Here is an 18,754-nt window from a genome sequence, read left to right as displayed (position 1 = left end):
ATGTAGAACTCTTGCTACTTCTCCAGCACCATGTCTGCCTGCATGCCTCCATGCTTCCAGCCATGATGATAATGGACAAACCTCTGAAACTGTAAGCCAGCTCCAGTTAAATGCTTTCCTTTGTAAGCTGTGGTGTCTCCTCACAGCAATAGAAACCCTCACTAAGACACAAGCCCTGAGGTCTTCTGCATTGTCAAACCATTTGTCACGCCTCTGCCTGTCTCTATGGACTCTCATCACAAAGGATGCCCTACTGCCATCCTCTGGAAATGCCCTCACCTGGCGTCAGGGCACCATCCTCCCCTGGTCCACTTCCTACTTCTGACTCTTCCTCTCACCTTGGCTGGGTCCTCCTTTTAACTCTGAAAGTTGGCATTCTCTCCTGACCATGCTCAGGAGCCCTCTCTACCTCTTTCTACACATCGTCTCCAGTAAGACCTGGCCAGGATTCCTAGATCCAAAATTCCAAATCCTCACTTCTACGCAGAATTTCAGCTCTCACTTGGCATTCCCAGCAGACATCCCTAACTCAGCTTGGAATAAGTAAACTCTGCTTTCCTCTCCATAAGCATGTTCTTCCACCTGTCTTTCTCTGCTGTCAAGATGGCACTGTGTCAAGATGGCACTGTGTCAAGATGGCACTGTGTCAAGATGGCACTGTCCCCACCGAAATGTTTGAATCCCCAAAGCCTGCACTTTTTAGGTATTCCTTTCCCTGAGTTACCCTGAAAAAAAAAACATTCTGCCAACTCAAAGGCTTCACTGCCTAAAGCAAATCATTCCAAAAGTTGTACTTCTCCCCATCTCCATTGCCCCTGCCCAGCTCAGCTCCCAGCATGCCTTTCTTCCACAGCATAGCCTTCCCCTGCAATGTGTTCTCCAACAGCAGCCTACATGACTTGACCCACCACCCAGTCTCTTTCAATCTGTCACTTGCTCATCCCACTTAAAAATGGTATTACCTGTTCCTCTAGTCTTTTTCTCGCTAGCCCAATTCTTCTTTTCTTTTCGTTCCTTACTTGTTTATCTCATCAAATCCACCTAGAACGTCCTTCCTTCTGTGCCTCCAGTAGCTAGTTTCTTTGGTCATTATGATTAGAGTCCACGTCACCAGAGTAAGACCTGTATGGCCCACCCATGCTAAAGCTCCATTATCCTCTTGTTATGCCACGCTGCTTCAATCTGTGCTTAGTATTAGCATTCCTGGGTATCATTCGGATGTGGTTGTTTATGAATGCCTCCATCTGCTTGAGGTTAGCCTACTTATGAGTAGAGTCCTTTGATGCTTTGTTCCCGGAAAAACATCCAATGGATAGATCTTGCCTCTTGTTTGATTTAGTAATTACTTGAGGAATGGCTGAATGGCCTCTCCCGGGTGCTCCCCAGAATTTGAAGTGAAGTGGTATCAAGGATCTCAGCCCAGATGTGGGGGCCTCCAAGCAACCCTGACCCATCTTCGGCTATTTGGTCCCTACCTTAAGGTTCCTGAAAAGGTAGTACTCTCCACTTACACCCCGCTCTACAGAAATGAGGTGCTGTTCTCTACCCCTTTCACTTCCAGATAGTTTGCAGGGCAGTGGTTCTTAACCTTCCTAATGCTGCAACCCTTTCATATAGCTCTTCATATTGTGGTGACCCCCAACCATAAAGTTAGCTCATTGCTACTTCATCACTGTAATTCTGCTACTGTTCTGAATCATAATGTAAATATTTGAAATGCAGGATATCTCATGTGGGCCAAGACCCAAGGGTTGCAAACTGCCGTTCCAGGCGGTAATGAGGCTTTCAGGCAGGAACCCCAACTATTCTTCAAGCCCTTTGTCTAAGCCCTTGATGCTTAATGGATCAATTGTCAGTTTACTCTACTACCTGCATGCCTGCCTTGGTGACAAAATACTCAGCTGTACAGCACGTGAGAAGGAAAAACGTGTATTGGTCATGGTTTCAGAGGCTTTACTGTACGATCTCACGGCAGTGCATTATGGTGGGGGTATCAGTACAGAAAAAGCTGCTTACCTAGTGACAGGAGAGAAACAAAGAGAAAGGGAGAGGGGAACTTTGTTGAAACATCTTGTTTAAAGACATGCCTCCACAGACCTGTCTTCCTTCTACCAACCTCCACTAGCTCTAAATGCTATTGAATAAGCCTTTTGTACATGAACTCTGAGGAACGTTTAAAAGCCAAAAGATAATACTCTGCATGACCAGATAATATGTGCAGATTCACAGGGCAGGACTGAGGCATGCCTGGTGAGCCCAGTGTGAGGATCTCCACTCGCTCATGATTAGACATACTTCTAGATACCAGACTCACTGTTGCTCCCAGCTAGATGGCCAGCAGGGATCTGGGCCTCTAAGACTTTCCTCTGCAAAATTGCAGTTGTTTCCTACTCGGTACAGACGATGCATTTGTAAAGGACAATAAAAATTGATTATAAGAAAAGCGAAATGGCAAAAAAATAGATCCGAGACAACATCTACACATTTTAGAACAAAACAGAAAAATGCTTTATCAAACGGCTGCGGGATGCTTTCTGTTGCTTTCTATCCTTACTATGGTTTGGGGCCCAGCATTATTCCATAGACAATGCTCTTTGCAGGAGGTGTTCTGACTGCTTCCCTGGCTCCCTCAGCCCTTGGACTCATCCTTAGCAAGCACATCTCTCCCCTGCAGTAGCTTTTCAAATCAAGTGTGAGTAAGTGGGCGGTGAACACTCACTGAGATCCAGCCATGGTGGGCACCTCCTGACCACCTCCCTTAGTCCAGAGTCTGCCCTTCTCTCCATCCCAGCTGCCTCCAGGCCATAGAGATGTCCATCTCCTTCTGCCCCGATTAGCTGCATCAGTCTCCTAACTGGACCCCAACTCCGGTCCCTTCCCTGTCCTCTGACCTTGTAATTGTGCTGAGAATATCATGTTGAAACATGTTTCTGAGCCTGTTTCTCTACTCAGTGACATAATGGTGGTGACATCATCATCATCAATAAAGTGATGTCTTACTACTAACTTAGCATCTTAAGCTTTTTGTATCTGCGCCTCACCCAAGAGTTCTAATTCCAGCTCACTCCCATGCCTTTATTCTTCTCATCCTGTGCTATCTTCAAACAGGAAACTCTGTGCCTTTCCCCAGTCATCAACCTCCACACACAAATCATCCTTTCTCTCTCCCTGCTCTCACACATGGTCCTACCCTTCTTATTTTTCAATGCCAAGGGCAAATACCATCCCTAGGTTCTCTTGCTTTGTGCCCAGCCTGGTATTGTTTCCCTTTGCTGTGGTCTTACAAAGCACTTAGCAAGGTGACCACCACAACCAGTTGAAAAGCACATAGTGTAGCCGGGCATTGGGGGGGGGGGTTGCACGCCTTTAATCCCAGCACTCAGGAGGCAGAGGCAGGGGGATCTCTGTGAGTTCGAGGCCACCTTGATCTACAAAAACTAGTTCCTTGTCTTGAAAAACCAAAATGAATAAAAGAAAAGATGTAATATAATGAAGGTTCTGTGGTATGTTTTTTACATAAAACATAGGAACTGGTGCCACCATCTAAATGAATGCTGATTTTTAGCTCAAGAAGTCTCACTGAATTTCATCATGCTATGTACCAAAGTATCTAGTCCTTCCACGCACTGATCCTTGTGGTCTTGTCATAGCTGCATCTTGTCATCTCTCCTATCTGCAACACACAAATACATGCCAAGCCCAGCAGTGTCAGCACGCTAATATTTTCAGAAAACCCTAGCTGTTGTTTGGGAGTTTTGTTTGTTTGTTTGTTTGTTTTAGACAATGTCTAGTCATGTACCCAGGATCTACATAGCCTGGACCTGGCTGTACAGCCAGGGTTAGCCTCTGGTTCAGGGTTCTCCTGCCTCCATGTCAGTGGTAGGATTACAGGCATGTGCCACCACATCCAGACAGAAAACTCCTTTTTCTTGAGTTACATAGCAATGGCCTTGATCACTCCACAGCAGGATAGGTTTCAACCTGGATCTTTTTTTTTTTTTCCTAAAATGGTAAAGTCCCATGAACACTAACAGCTGATTCTCATTCTTGTTGTGTTTATTTTTAAGTCCTAAATGAAACAGAAACAAGAGAGACCTTCAGTCTGGGATCAATAGTATGCCTGCAGGTGACTGTGTGGGTGGTCTTCCTGATAGCCTTCAAAATCTACTTTTGTTTAGATAGCCTTAAAAAATCTACTTTTGAGGGGCTGGAGAGCTTGCTCAACGGTTAACAGCACTTGCAGTTCTTGCAAAAGACCCCAATTCGATTCCTAGCACCCAGCTGGTGGCTCACAACAGTCTGAAACTCCAATTCCAGGGGATCCTGCACCGTTTTCCAGTCTCAACGGGAATTTAAATGGTGCACGTGCATACACAGAACACCCAAACACATAAATATTTAAAAATAACTAAATAAATTTAAAATCTATACTTGACAAATGATGTCTACATTGAAATGTTGTAGGTTTCCACTTTGTTTAAATTGCCTCCCTGGTAGATTATGTTAATAACGGATACTTCTTCGATGACCTAGAGCCCACTGTAGTCTGTTAGGTATGTGGTTCACCACTGATCTCCATCAAAGTCCTGTACACAGTGGGACCAAATAAGTGCTCATTACATGAGACATTGATAGGATAAATGAGTCAGTGAACGCCAGAAGACTTAATCATAGATGGAAGACACTGTGCTATCCCAGAGGCAAGGATGACAACTTCCAGCTTGTCACTCAAACCCTGAGTAGGACAAGCAGGAGTGGATAGTCTCGGTTTTGGTTTTGGTTTGTTTGTTTATTTGTTTAATCTAGGAAGGGTCTTCAAGAGGCATCAAAGTAGGTAAAGGGGCTTGCTGCCAAGACTGACAACCTGAATTAGATCCTGAGACCCATATGCTGAAAAGAGAGAACTGATTGCCCCCAAACTGTCCTCTGACCAACACGCATGCACCGTGGGATCCACACTCCCTCTCCCCATCGGACGAAAGGAAATAATAACATAAAACAGGCTGTGTACTCCATGGTAGGAGTTTCACCTAATTAACCTACCTGGAACACAATAGGAATTATGGTGTCAGAACTTGCAAAATAATATTTAAAGTATTTTGTATAATCATGCCCTGGTAAATATTTTTGAAAGTTAAAAATTTAAATTTGACACAAAAGATTAAATTATTAAATAATAGTATACAAACAAATTACACCCACATAAACACTGATGAAACGAGGCTTTTTTTTTTCTTTTTTTTTTTTAAGTCTAACTTTATTTCATGTGCAGCAGTGTGAAGGTATCATGTCCCCTGGAACTGAAGTTATAGATAGTTGTGGGCTGCCATGTGAGTGCTGGGAATTGAACCTGGGTCCTCTGGAAGAACAACCAGTGTTCTTAATTGCTGAGTCACATCTCCAATCCCCCAAAATGAGGCATTTTCATAAGAAAATATTTTTAAGTATATTTATTTTTACTCTCCTTAATATTTTCTTTAAATTTTCTTAGCATTCACGTAGTCCCTGCATAAGTTCAAAATGTCTGTCAAGAAGGTTAATATGAATTGCATATTTGTCCTGGTTAGTTTTTGTGACTCAACTTAAGAGTCACTTGGTAAGAAGGAACTTCAACTGAGGAAGTGCCAAGATCAGACTGGTCCATGAATACCTCTGTGGGGTATTGTCTTGATTGTTAACTGATGCAGGAGGACCCAGCCCACTGTGGGCAATATCATCCCTATGTAGTGCCAAGATCAGACTGGCCCATGAATACCTCTGTGGGGTATTGTCTTGATTGTTAATTGATGCAAGAGGACCCAGCCCACTGTGGGCAATATCATCCCTATGTAGGTACTCCCAGACTGTATAAGAAAACTAACTGAATACAAGTGAGTAAACGGACAGAAAACAGAGTGCTGTGGAACAATGGTCTGTATCCTGTCAATTATATTTTAAATAAACGCTGATTGGCCAGTAGCCAGGCAGAAAGTAGAGGTGGGACAACCAGACAGGAAGTAGAGATGTGCCAAGGAGAATGGAGACTTCTGGGAGAGGGCACAGTCCTGACCCAACCACAGAAGAAGCAAGATGTGACTGCCTCGCTGAAAAAGGTACTGAGCCATGTGGCTAACATAGACAAGAATAATGGACTAATATAAGTTATAAGAATGAATAAGAAGCCTGAGCTAATGGGCCAATCAGTTTATAACTAATGTAGACCTCTGTGTGATTTCTTTGAGACTTAATGATTGCGGGAACTGGGCAGGACAGAAACCCCGAAAACAACAGAGTTCTTCCATGGTCTCTGTCTCAGGTTCTGTTTAAGTCCCTGCCGTGACTTCTCTCAGTGATGGATTGTGCCCTGGAAGGGTAAACCAAATAAACCCTTTCCTCCCCTAAGCTGCGTTTGCTCAAAGTGGCTTATCTGGCAACAGAAAGCAAACGCCTCAGCATCCAACAACTTATATATGTACATGGCTCAGGATCTAGGCATGTGGAAGCGCCCAATAGAGAATTAGGTAAGACAATTCAGACAGTGGACTGTAACATTACACTCTCAATAGCAATACATGTGCCGAGTCTGAAGTCTTCTGCTCCAAAAATACTGTTTTATGCACCTTCCAATACATAGTAATTGCTAGGATAAGTGAATATGTACTTATGTATGCATTTGGCAGTCAAGAAACATATCAAAGATTTATAGATTGTTTTGTATATGCCAAGTGGAGTTTAACTTCTTAGCCATGCTCCTTTAGATGTACAATTTAAAAAATGTGTTTGAACAGTGTACAAGAAATGTTCATTAGCCTGAACTCAACACAAAATTGCTCAACTAAATTTTAAAGGTGAGACTCTCAGATTCTGCATTTTATTCTTAGGGTAAATATAATAGCAGCAGTTGCATTAAGCAACTCTGGAGTTGCCTGGATGGCCAGCTCAGTTGCCTGTAGCATCTACACCTGCAGCAGTGAATTGTGAGCTTGGGTATCTTTTTGGATGAACTACGGAGTTAGCAGAATTTGATGAAGTGGCCAGTCAAAGAACAGTTATGCAAACGTGTGAGTATCTGATTACGCATTAATTATTTAGACAAAAGTGCATCATATTTACCAAGATAAGCCAAATATTCCTTGACTGACCATTCGCCCAATTGCAGTGCCTAATACAAAAGTGCATCATATTTACCAAGGTAAGCCAAATATTCCTTGACTGACCATTCGCCCAATTGCAGTGCCTAATACAAAAGTCCTAGAAGATCATTTTAAAAGTTAATTTGTCCTTTTCCTTGAAAATAGTGCATCCTTCAGACACCCTTTATTTACTACTGATCCTACAAATGTTTGTTTTTAACTACCCGATTCCATTTGGAATAATTTTGTCTAATATCCTCATTATGAGTTGATCTTCCCCTTTTGTTTTTGATATCTGTAAGAAGCAGCAGCTTGAGGTGGAAGCTCACCAACAATCTTTTAACAAAAGCCTCCCAACTTCATACGAAAGGATCATCTGCATTATACCATGTCTTCATGCTGGATCTAACCCCGTGTTTGCACAAAGCCTTATTTCTCAGCAACCCTTCCATCGGTTAATAATGTTCTATTTGCCTTGTGACACAGAAAGATTGTGTGTTCACATTGACCCCTCTTACATCATGACTTCCCAGGTTTGGCATGGGTTTCATGAGGCTCTCTACCAATTTTCCTGCCTTAATGTTCTTTGGTTTACAATTTTCAAAAGCATCCAAAACTTGAAAGCTAGTAAAACAAATCTAAGTTGAAAAGCAGTTCAAAATGAACGGATGACTCAAGACACTAGCACTTCCATCAAATGATTAAACACCTCTACTACAAGATTCAAAGCAGAGACAGCTTCATCACCCCACACAACCCAGCGGCTGTTTTATTGAGGGGAAAAAAAATGGATCAAAAACTAGAAGCTCATGATGTCCAAGTAGGAAAAGTTCAATAAAAGCTTATATGTACAAAGCACTCATTTTGAGGGACATTTTATTAACTAATCATTTCAGAGGGAATTAATTCTTTGGCACTTTAATATATAACTAGTGCCTACTCCTAGATGTTTTAAAGAAATCAACTTGGTCAGCAATTCCTGTGGAACAGTTATCAACTGTTGCCCTTGAAGCATTTTCTTTTTGCTGTATCTTGCTTGTCTCTGACAGGATAATAAATACTGCTGTTCTATAAAAACAAAAAATAAGTGAAGAACAGTTTGCCCATAATTTTCCTTGTCTATCCACATAAACACAATAATCACATCTTTAAAATTAAAAACAATCATTACTCCAGAATTTGTAGCACCTTTTATTTCTTGCACCCCATCTCAAAAGTAATTTTGGGTAGAGACACATACTATTAATTGGTTTTAAAAAATGATCCAGCACTTCCTCTTTCCCTAAAGTCTTATATAATATGATATTCTAATTGCTATTCAGAAGGAGACCAGACCATCAGTGAGATGCCCTAATTCTCACATATAGAATGCAGCAATCTAGCTCTGTGGGCGTTTAAAGTCAATAGATGGTGCTCCACTAAAGCAAGAAATTCATACACAATTCTGCAAGGTGTTCACAGTCTATTTTCATTCTAAGATTTCTGAGAGCATGAAGCATTAGTTAAGTATCAATTGGTATCTTAATTCTCTTTAACTGTCCCTGAGTGGACAGGGTATAGGCAGACAATTGATAAGTTTGCATCCCCTTCCCTGGTTGACAGTAACTGACCAAGAACAGACAGTTTACCAGGCATGCCTATCATACAGTTTGATGCTCCCCACCCCATTTCCCCAGCCCCTCTCTCAGAAATATTCCCAAGGATATGGTTAGAGCTGCTCCCTAGTCAGGAAACAAAGAGACTGCTCCCCCAGCTCACAGAAACAGACTGCTGCCAACTCTATATATTAATGCCAATTGTTGGACACGTATTGCTTACATGGATCGGAGATTGTGGATTTGAACTGGATCTCTCTCTCTCTCTCTCTCTCTCTCTCTCTCTCAGGAGCTAAGGTATTGCACGCCCAGGATAGCTGAGAAGGAACCACAACACTGTGTGAATAGGCCACGTGGATGAAGGGGGCAGAAGGGAGAGAGGGGCAGGGAAAGGAGGCAAAGGAAAGAGAATAAGTGCATCTTCAGATTTTAGTGAATAAAGATGCTTATGAACAGGCCCCAGTGAGCTGACTTCACAGCCATTGCACACCATGATGGTTCAACAAGAAGAGCTACATCTAAGACTGTCAGCTTCCACTGATCATGTTCTTTCCATGGGAAGGAGTCTGGTCTGTCGGTAGCTTCTGCTAATCTGGCTGAAACAATCCTAGCACATAAGACAAGTCCGTTAGGCAAACAAAATTATTCCATCACAATTTTTTAAATATTTTCTTTTTTTGTTAGTCTCCTTAAAGATATCTTTTTCAAAAGAATAATGTGTCCTTACCTTAGATGAGGGAAACTTATTATAATATGAAAAATGAAATTTTTGAAGAGTTCAAGAGAAAAGCAAGAAATGATTTTTGTTTAAGTCTAAATGTTATAACCCTAGGGTTACATTCCATATTTTTTTTTTGTTTTTGTTTTTCGAGACAGGGTTTCTCTGTGGCTTGGAGCCTGTCCTGGAACTCTCTCTGTAGACCAGGCTGGTCTCGAACTCACAGAGATCCGCCTGCCTCTGCCTCCCGAGTGCTGGGATTAAAGGCGTGCGCCACCATCACCCGGCCATTCCATATATTTTTAAGATAAAGATGTCATCACCCAAATTAAGTCTCAGTTTCCCCTCTCTGCATAGAAAATAAAGCCACTCAAGTCACAGATCGCATAGGGCTCAGTAAGAAGCCAAGTTCTCCCCCTGAAAGCCACTATGTTCTTTCCCTGCGTTGCTCTCATGGACTTGGTTTGGGCAACGGAACTGGGCTGAATACATGATACCTAGGACTTCCCTTCTCCACAGTGTTTTTTTTCCTCCAGTCTTATTCTCAAAATCACGATATGATAGGGAGTTGAGACAGGTGTCACTAGCACATATTCTACAAATGAGGAGACCAAGACCAGAGAAATGACTCAGCCACAGCCTTATGGCTAGGTAGAGGCAAAGGAATGATAACCCCCAAGTCCCTTCAAGCCTATCTCTGTGACTTTATCAATCTGGACATTAAGATTCATTATATATGCAGGATGGTGCTGTGACCTCAATGATAACTTAACAAATGAACTATTGCATTGGTGTTTTCTAATTGGATGAGAAAAACAATAATTTAATAATTAAGAATGTATTATGCTTAAAATACTGGCGATTTAAAAGCTACCAAGTATTCATAGAGAACAAGGTACACACAGAATATGTATGAAGCCATCATCTTCCCTATTCTTTTGCTTTTCATCTTTTTAAATCACCTTTTAAGTGCGGTATTTGGGGATGTATTAACCAAAGCTAAACACGGCAAGGTAAAATTGGACTTTCTATTGTCAATTCAGGTCTTACTTAAGAGTGAAATTCTCATTTGATATTGGGCAGAAGTGTCTATAAATATGTTATTATAAACATTAGATTTTAACAAGCAATTTTTGAATAGCATGCAAATAAAATATAAAATACTTTCCAAATAAAAATATTTTTTCAAATTATTTCTCTACATATATTTCTGCTCTCAGTAGAGCTTTATGACACAAACAGCTCCATGTGAGCACATCAAGGAATCTCTGCTGCCCAAACTGTACAACACAGAAACCTGTATGAATAATGCGATTGAATGGGCTGCCCTGCCGAAGCACTGAAAAGCACACACTCACACAGCTGGTTAGGTGAATTTTCCCTATCAGCTCATCAATCATTTTAAGTTAGTTAAGTGGCAAGAATCCCTTTCGCGTCACATTTGAGTGAGGGTACTAAAGGAGATCCCACTTCCAAGTGAAAAGAGTCCTTGTTCTAGAACATGTCTGTCCTTGATAACCCACTATGCAGATTCCAGCACTGAAGGCCAGGGCGCTCCTCTGGCTCAGCTTCGGAGCGCAGTAACCAGGCACCTGCTTCTCACACCCTTCCCTCAATATTTTGCACTTTTGATCTGGTCTGGTCCAGGCCTCTAGCCTCTTTCCTTGCTCCAAAGCCACCAAGTCTGCACAGCGACTCAAGCATCAAGCAGAAGTGTTTTCCCCTTCTGTCTGGGGATGAGGATGGAAGTGAGGGTGGGGGTCCTCACTACGACCCTATGCCCCTGGGGAGGGGAGTCAGTGCCACCAGGGCGGAGCGAAAAACAGCGCGAGGTTGATGACTTCCACGCCATCACCAGAACCCGGTGCCTTCCCGCCTCCGCCCAGGCCATGTTCGGGGGTCCCCAGAGCGCAAAGCTGGGATAAGAGTAGAAAAGGGAAGTGAAACAACGTGCGGATGCGAGGCGTGAGTGTGGACACACACAGGGCAGCTGCAGGTAGAACAACCCCGCCTCTCCCCAACTCGCTCCCCGGACCTGCCTGCAGCCCCGCCACTCTGGGGATCCCGGCGCCAGGACAAAGCTGCCGCGGCCTCTCTGCGAGCGCAGGGAGAGCTCGTCCTGGCTCACCGATCGCCCTCTGGCCGGGACCCTGTCCCATAGGACCTCGGGGACGTCCGATCGAGCGAGGGGACCTTGGGCTGGGCGCCCGAAGCGCCTGTCCCTGGCGTCCCCGCTCGGCGCCTGTGCTCACCTGTTCAGCACTTTGCGGATCCTCTGGCGCATGCCAGCCCGGGAAGAGGCGGACAGGCTCCCGCCGCCGCTGCCTTCAGCTGGCAGGTTCTCGATGGTGGTCACCACATGGTTCGGCGGGGCCGGCGGTGGTGGCGGCTGCAGCTGGGGCTGCGGAGGCTCCGGGGGGATCATTGAGGCGGAGGCGGTGGCGGGCGGCTCTCAGAACGCTACCGGGCACATAGTGCGCGGGCTCCGGGCCCGGGAACACGCAGAGAACCCGGCCAAGCAACCCCGGCCCGGGGAGGCGGTGTCGCCTGCGAAGCGACGAAGCGGGGAGGCACCCGCGGCTCCGGCCGCCGCCTCCCAGCGCAGTGCCCTCGGCTTGCTCCCCAGTCCTGGTTGCACACCCTCGCTCCGGGCCGCCGCTTCTACCCGCCCGGGCTCTTCCCGAGCCGGGACCCAAGTCCTGGCACACCCCGCCAAGTGGCTGTGAAGGGGGTCGGAGGGAACCCGGAGCCGCCGGGTCCACTGCAAGGACCGTGCAGAGAGAGGCACGGAGCTGCCAGGCTTCGCCTTCTGTCCCAGTGCCCAGGGCTTGTCCTGGAGATGGCAGTTGCGGTGGCGCTGCTTCAGCTGATGCCGGCTTCGCTCAGAAAGCTGCCGTCTGTGTCTCACGGAGTGAGAGACCGAGAGTGAACCTGGAGCGCCGGGCGGGGGCGCCGCGCTGGCGGAGGGGGTCGGGGCGGGTGGGGGCACTCGCGCTCTGCTGTCGCCAGAGGGCGCTCCGGCGGTGCCTTGGTGTCCCCAAACCTCCTCCTGGCGTCTAAAGAAGCCCTAGGTCTAGGGTGCTGTGACTGGCGGTGGGTGGTTTTGTCTTTGTCTTTAGGGCAGCACAGGATGGATTCCCCCTCTGCTACTGGGGAGGACTCATCTTGCTTCTGCGGAGGCTCTGAGGAATCCAGCACCACCGGGCCCGGGCAGCGGTAGGACGAGATCGCTGTTGGTCCAGGTTACAGATCCAAATTGAACAACCGAAATATTACAACTACTCTCATCAAAATGGACCTGCAGGAAATGGGGAGAAAAACAGTTTGTCACCAAAAAAGGCATTCTGGGAATTGGGGAAAACAAACCAAGCTACCCCAAAACATCTCCGTTTCGGCGATGGAGCGCGGAAAGGAAAGCCAGCGGACTCTAATGGCACTTCTGGAAATAACAGAGATGCTGGGCAATTTCTTAAATCCTGGGACAAGGCGACTCATGAGTTTTCCTGGACGTTGTAAGAATTAAATGAATTAAACTACCCAGCGGGAGGGATCAGTGACTCCTTCAAGGTCTTCCCGTTGTCAAAGGGATAACTCTGTGTTAGCTACTGAAACCCCAGTCCTCAGCAAGACCGCTTTCTACAGAATGGGCTTTGTCCCAGGCATTCCTTACACCTATTGATCTGCACTTTAATCAGTAATTGACTCTGGAAATTTTTTCAAACGTCCCTTAGTCCAGATTGCCTGGGCAAGCATCTTGCAATGAAAATGATATGCATTTAAGATTTTTCTCCACTTTACTGCAGAAGGGGAACTAATCACACTGAGTTCGTTTAACGGGTATATTTGCTCACATAAAAGCACGTTGATACTGCCACTGAATCCAAATGCTCTGGAAACTACTGTTTAGGATGTTCAGAGTCAAATATAACATTCAAAAGTAGTAGACTATATCGTTTCAAAAGAGGAAAGCGGGGGACAAAAAGAAGCCAGTCCTGTTTATACTACTGGGGATTCTCTTCATTTTAAAAAATGGGGTGAGGCAGAGCTCTGTGAGTTTGGGGCCAGGCTGGTCTACAAAGTTCCAAGACAGAACCGCACAGAAAAACCCTGTCTCAGGCAAAAGTGGATAAATAGACATAAAAAAAAAAAAACACCTCTCTAGTCTATATTTAAGCATCTGTCAAACCCAGTTTCTACATGAACCATCCCTAGGGTCCCTTTCTACAAAATTCCACCCAAATTGGAACATTTGCCATTTTATAATTAGAACATCACCCCATGCTTCCTTAGAGACGTTTCATTCTAGAATATTCACCCCAGATTCTCAGGACAGGTACAAGAATTACTACAAACAAGAACAAGGCTTGTAGCCTTGTGAACATTAAAATTCCAATAGATTACAATGAATTTGCCCTTGGGGAACTACCAAATGTAACAGACATGAGTAAAATGCACTTCAGTTGGACCTGGCAGCAAGTCTCGGTGGGAACATCTCTATTAAAACAGCATTTATGGTCATTCCAGATGTCTCTCTTGAATGACTGGCTGCTCCCTCTCACACTTGGCTTGTTTCCTTGTGAATGTGTTTGGCATATCACAGCTCAGTCCTGTGTCTGCATATGTATTTCTCTCGGCCAATTATTAAATCCTTATGTTCTAAATCTCCACTGAGCAGGAAGGGAGAAAGCAACAACGGGTTAAGAGGTGATGCTGGCTGGTTTGTCAGCTCAACACAAGAGTTATCTGAGAGGTGGAAACTTCAATTAAGAAATCACCCCCATAAAATTGGGCAAGCAAGTCTGTAGGGCATTTTCTTAATCAATGATTTATGGGGGAAGCCTCAGCCCAATGTAGTTGTGCTACCGCTCAGCTGGTGGTGCTGGGTTCTATAAGAAAGAAGACTGAGCAAGCCATGAGGAGTAAGCAAGTAAGCAGCACCCCTCCATGGCCTCTGAACCAACTTCTGCTTCCAGGCTCCTGTCCTGTTTGAGTTCCTGCTCTGACTTCCTTCAGTAACAGACTACAATGTGGAAGTATAAGTCAAATAAACCCTTTCCTCCCCAACTTGCTTTTGGCCTTGGTGTTTCATCATAGCAATATTAACTGTAACTAGTTCAAGGTGTGAAATTCCAATCCTGCTGGTGAGAAAAGACCTTGTATTATCTTATATCATAGATGGGTAAAACCTCCCGGATTCTGTGTTCTACACTCAGCTCTTAAATAACCAAGTAGCATGTAAGAGATGGGGAAACATATGTCAAAGGTGCAAATATCACAGCAGTAAGTTTGACATGAAATTAAACAGAAAAAATATGAAAACTCGTCTTCCCTCCTCCCTGCTGTGAGAGTGCTCTTGTCTCTGTCTCAAAATCTATTCTCCAGGACATCTTATTGAATTGGTGGAGGGGTGGGAATCAAATCTGACTCTCAATGGTGGCATATGGGTCCACAGCCACAGTGATCACCTTACAACTCCCTGCATAGTTAGTGGCCTGATCGTATTGCAAAATGTCCCTTCAGGTGGTTTCCCCCTGTACTATTACATCACCTGAGTAGTTCTGAAGACACACATTGATTCTGTTGAATTCCTTAGGGAATCAGAAGTAGACTATCAACTCAACTGCAACTTTGTGTAGTGTTGCTCATTTTGAAATCATTTAACTCATGGAAGCATGTGCGTAGTTTGTCTTAAGATCCAGACTGCAGAGCCACTAGGCATCTTGACCAGTTTGTTTAACATGAAGTAAATCTGTGCATTGCAGTGAAATTGCATAAAAGCACCTGAGACCATCCCCAAATTACTGAGAAGTTTCCTAGCTTACCCTTGTGAAGTAGCCATATATCTTCCTCTGTCATTTTCTTTTTTTAAAAAAAAAAATTATTCTATTTTTGTTTCACATCATGAATCTTGATCCCATTCATTCCCAGTCCCTTTGCATCTGCCATCTGCACCTTCATGCCTCCTCCTCCCACCATGAATAAAACAAAATGCAGGAGAAACGAGAAAATAAAATGAGACAAATTTTAAAGTGGGGAAGAAATTAAAAGTCTCACGGAAGCTGCAGTGCAACCCAACAAGTCACACCATATACCTTTTGGTCCATACATCTGTACTTGCCAGTGTTCGTTGCACGGAATCATTGGTCTGGTTCCAAACTGCTGGTCCCCATGACATGTCAGATGCTGGACCCTCTAGGACTCCTCTTGGACATCCTGCTGCCAGGATGTATTGCAGAGATCTGCAACTTTTGGCCTATGAGTCAAGTCATTTCAAGTGCTCCAGCAGATCATAGATGGGGCAGGCAACTCATAGCCCTGGGTCTGGGCCTGGGGAGCTGTAGGGTTGGTCTTCCAGATGGGAAATGGGGACAGCTCTCCCATGGTCACAGCTCAGGGTTGGCTCTACCACACCTGTTCTAACAGTGTTGGCTCAATTGTGCTGCCCTGACGAGTGCAGGGCCTGTTCCCCCAGGTTTTGCAGCTGGTGGGGATAAAGAATGGCTCTCCTGCTCTTAAGAGCACAGGGCCAGCTCTCTCACATGCCTCAGGCGTTGATGCTGGGGGGTATCTCTATGCCCACATCTCTATGCCCACGTCGCTATGCCCATGTCGCTATGTGGCAGATGGGGGGGAAGGTCTCGCACACTCCCATCCTATGCTCTCATCAACAGGAATCTCTGCTGTGCTGCCCAGACAAAGTGCAGAGCTTGCTTTCACATGTGTTGCAGCTGCTCAAGGGAGCTTCCTCACCATCTCAGCCCACTCTCTTCCTCTCTCTCTCTCTCTCATCTCTTCAGATGTGCCTCTGTCTACTGAAACATTCTATGTCTGTCTGTCTGCCTCTCTCTCTCTCTCTCTCTCTCTCTCTCTCTCTCTCTCTCTCTCTCTCCCATACCTTACCTCTGCTTACTCCAATAGAGCACTGCTGACTGGTGCTGCAAGGTGCCATGTGAGCCCATGTTTTCTCTTCTGAGCCCTGGGTGAGCATCCCCAAGCCTGCATGTGGGTCACCCTGTCCCATTCAGGTCACCCTGATGCAGGGCTAAGCCATGCTTCTTCATCACAAGGAGATAATTATAGTGCCCCCCACCGGGCACAATAGGTAGGCTCCTGGTTGGTGCATTTTGCTGTGTTCTGTCCACAAGGCTGCATGGCATAGGGTCAGCACTTGACTGGAGGCCCACTGTGGGTCAGGTTTAGAATCTCCTGCCTCTGCCTGGCTGTGTTGTGTTCATGACTGATACAGGCCTGAATTGGGCCTGTGGCTCCTACTTGAATATTGGCCCACACATATCCGAGAGTCTAGGGTAGGTGTCATTTTCTTAATAACCTTCTTTCTCTCCTAAATCTGATTGAATATAACATACACACAAGTACACACACACACACACACACACACACACAGTCATACTAAGTGTTTTATTGCTGTGAAGAGACACCATGACCAAGAAAACTATAAAATAAATCATTTAATTGGGTTGGTTCACAGTTTCAAAGGTTTAATGACCTTCATGACAAGGAAAATGGCAAACATGGTGCTGGACAAATAGCTGAGATTTCTACATCCAGATCCTAAGGCAGCTGGAAGAGAGACACTGGGCATGGCTTGAACTTTTCAAACCTCCCCTAGTGACACAATTCCTCTAACAAGGCCACAAGTGCTACAACGAGACCACACCTCCTAATCCTTCCTAGTAGAACCACTCTCTGATGACTAAGCATTCAGTATATATGAGCCTATGGAAATCATTCTTATTTAAACCATTCCCTGGCCCCCATAGGCTTCTAGCCATATCATAATGCAAAAATGAATTCAGTCCAAGTTCCCATAGTCTATCACAATCTCAACATTGTTTAAAATTCCTAAGTTCAAAGTCCCTTATGAGACTCACAGCGATCTCTTAACTGTACCCCCTGTAACATGAGTGGGGCCTGCTTGTTGGGGTTTCTGTACTGCCCAGTACCCCACAGCCGGCAAGCCCCAAAGAAAATCACACAGAGATCTCCATAAGTTATAAAATTGATTGGCCCATTAGCTCAGGCTACCATAGCCCCTCTCTTATATCACTGACTCTAAAGCCGGAACCAATTCTACTGCTTGTTTGGGTTGGAACTTGGCCTCTTTGTTCAACTAGATCTGCATCTGCTTTCTGTTGTTCTTGGTTTCCTTCATCACTTAAAGTTTTCTTTAATTCCTTTTTGCAAACTGGAAGCTTGGCTTAGTGAGACCTTGTTCTGTGGTCACTATTCTCTTTATTCTATTTAACAACAAGCTTTTCTTTAAACTTTTTTATCTTTTTTGAGCACTGAACTCAGCTCCATTATACTTCCTAGTTTTCCTTTTCTCCTCAAATTTTACATTTTGTATTTTTCCTTGCTCAGCTTGCTCCTTTTCATCATAGAACTGCATGAGAGTAGCTACTAGTAACCACACAACACTGTAAATACTAGACTGTCTTGAAATCTCCTCTAACAACACCTTTAATCCAAACTCTTCAATTTACCCTCAGGCAGATTTTTAGGACTAGGGCAAACAGTAGCCATATTCTTTTCCAAAATGTTACAAGACTAATCTCTAGGCCACTTACTGATATCTTTCCCCTCTTAAACTTTTTGAACATCCTCACAGTATTGTCTACTGTGCCTCTAATATGATGACCCATTAAGCCTTGCTTAACTCATGCAACTATTTTCCTAATCAAAAGTCTAAAATTTCACATTCTGCTGACACAAGGCAGGCCTAGTCCATAGTACCAATTTCTATCTTGGTCACTGTTCTACTGTTGTGAAGAGACACCACGATCAACGATCAAGACAACTCTTACAAAGGAAAGCATATAGTCGAGCTGGTTTACAGTTTCAGAGGTTTAGTCCGCTATGATCATGGTGGGGAGCATGGTGGCACACAAGTAGGCATGGTACTGGAAAAGTAGCTGAGAGTTCTACATCTATAATGACAGGCAGCAGGAAGAGAGCCATTAGGCCTGGCGTGGGCTTTTGAAACCTCAAAGCCTGGTTCCAGTGACACATTTCCTTCAGCAAGGTAACGCCTACTCTAATAAAGCCACAAACGCCTCCCAAGGAGTGTCTGGCAGAGCAGTAAAATATATGAGCCTATGGGGATCTTTCTCATTCAAACCACCACATGTACATACACAATCAAACACATAACATCTAGATAGTTTCAGGAGTTTCACTCACCTTATTAAACTCATTCATGAGTAAAGAGAAGAGGTAGAAAAGATGTGGATGATGTAGGATGTCCTTCTGTATATGTGTTGCTTTTATAGGTTGATGAAAGAAGCTGTTTCAGCCAGTGGCTTAGCAGA

The 18,754-nt window shown here is 44.6% G+C and overlaps 1 protein-coding gene across 1 annotated transcript in view; it reads right to left on the bottom strand.

Annotated features, from left to right (window-relative positions):
• Slc35f1 (solute carrier family 35 member F1) overlaps nt 1-13,373 on the bottom strand; it is a 431,638-nt gene extending 418,265 nt beyond the window's left edge. Inside the window, exon 1 of the mRNA XM_013352427.2 lies at nt 11,678-13,373. Within this exon, the coding sequence (XP_013207881.2) occupies nt 11,678-11,850 (173 nt within the window). The 5' untranslated portion in view covers nt 11,851-13,373. The remainder of the gene's footprint in view (nt 1-11,677) is intronic.
• Nucleotides 13,374-18,754: the final 5,381 nt, after the last annotated feature.

The sequence above is a fragment of the Microtus ochrogaster genome, linkage group LG9, assembly GCF_000317375.1.
Source record: "Microtus ochrogaster isolate Prairie Vole_2 linkage group LG9, MicOch1.0, whole genome shotgun sequence".
NCBI lineage: Eukaryota > Metazoa > Chordata > Mammalia > Rodentia > Cricetidae > Microtus > Microtus ochrogaster.
Note: the sequence above shows the minus strand (reverse complement) of the source record. Positions and strands in the feature narration are given on the sequence as shown.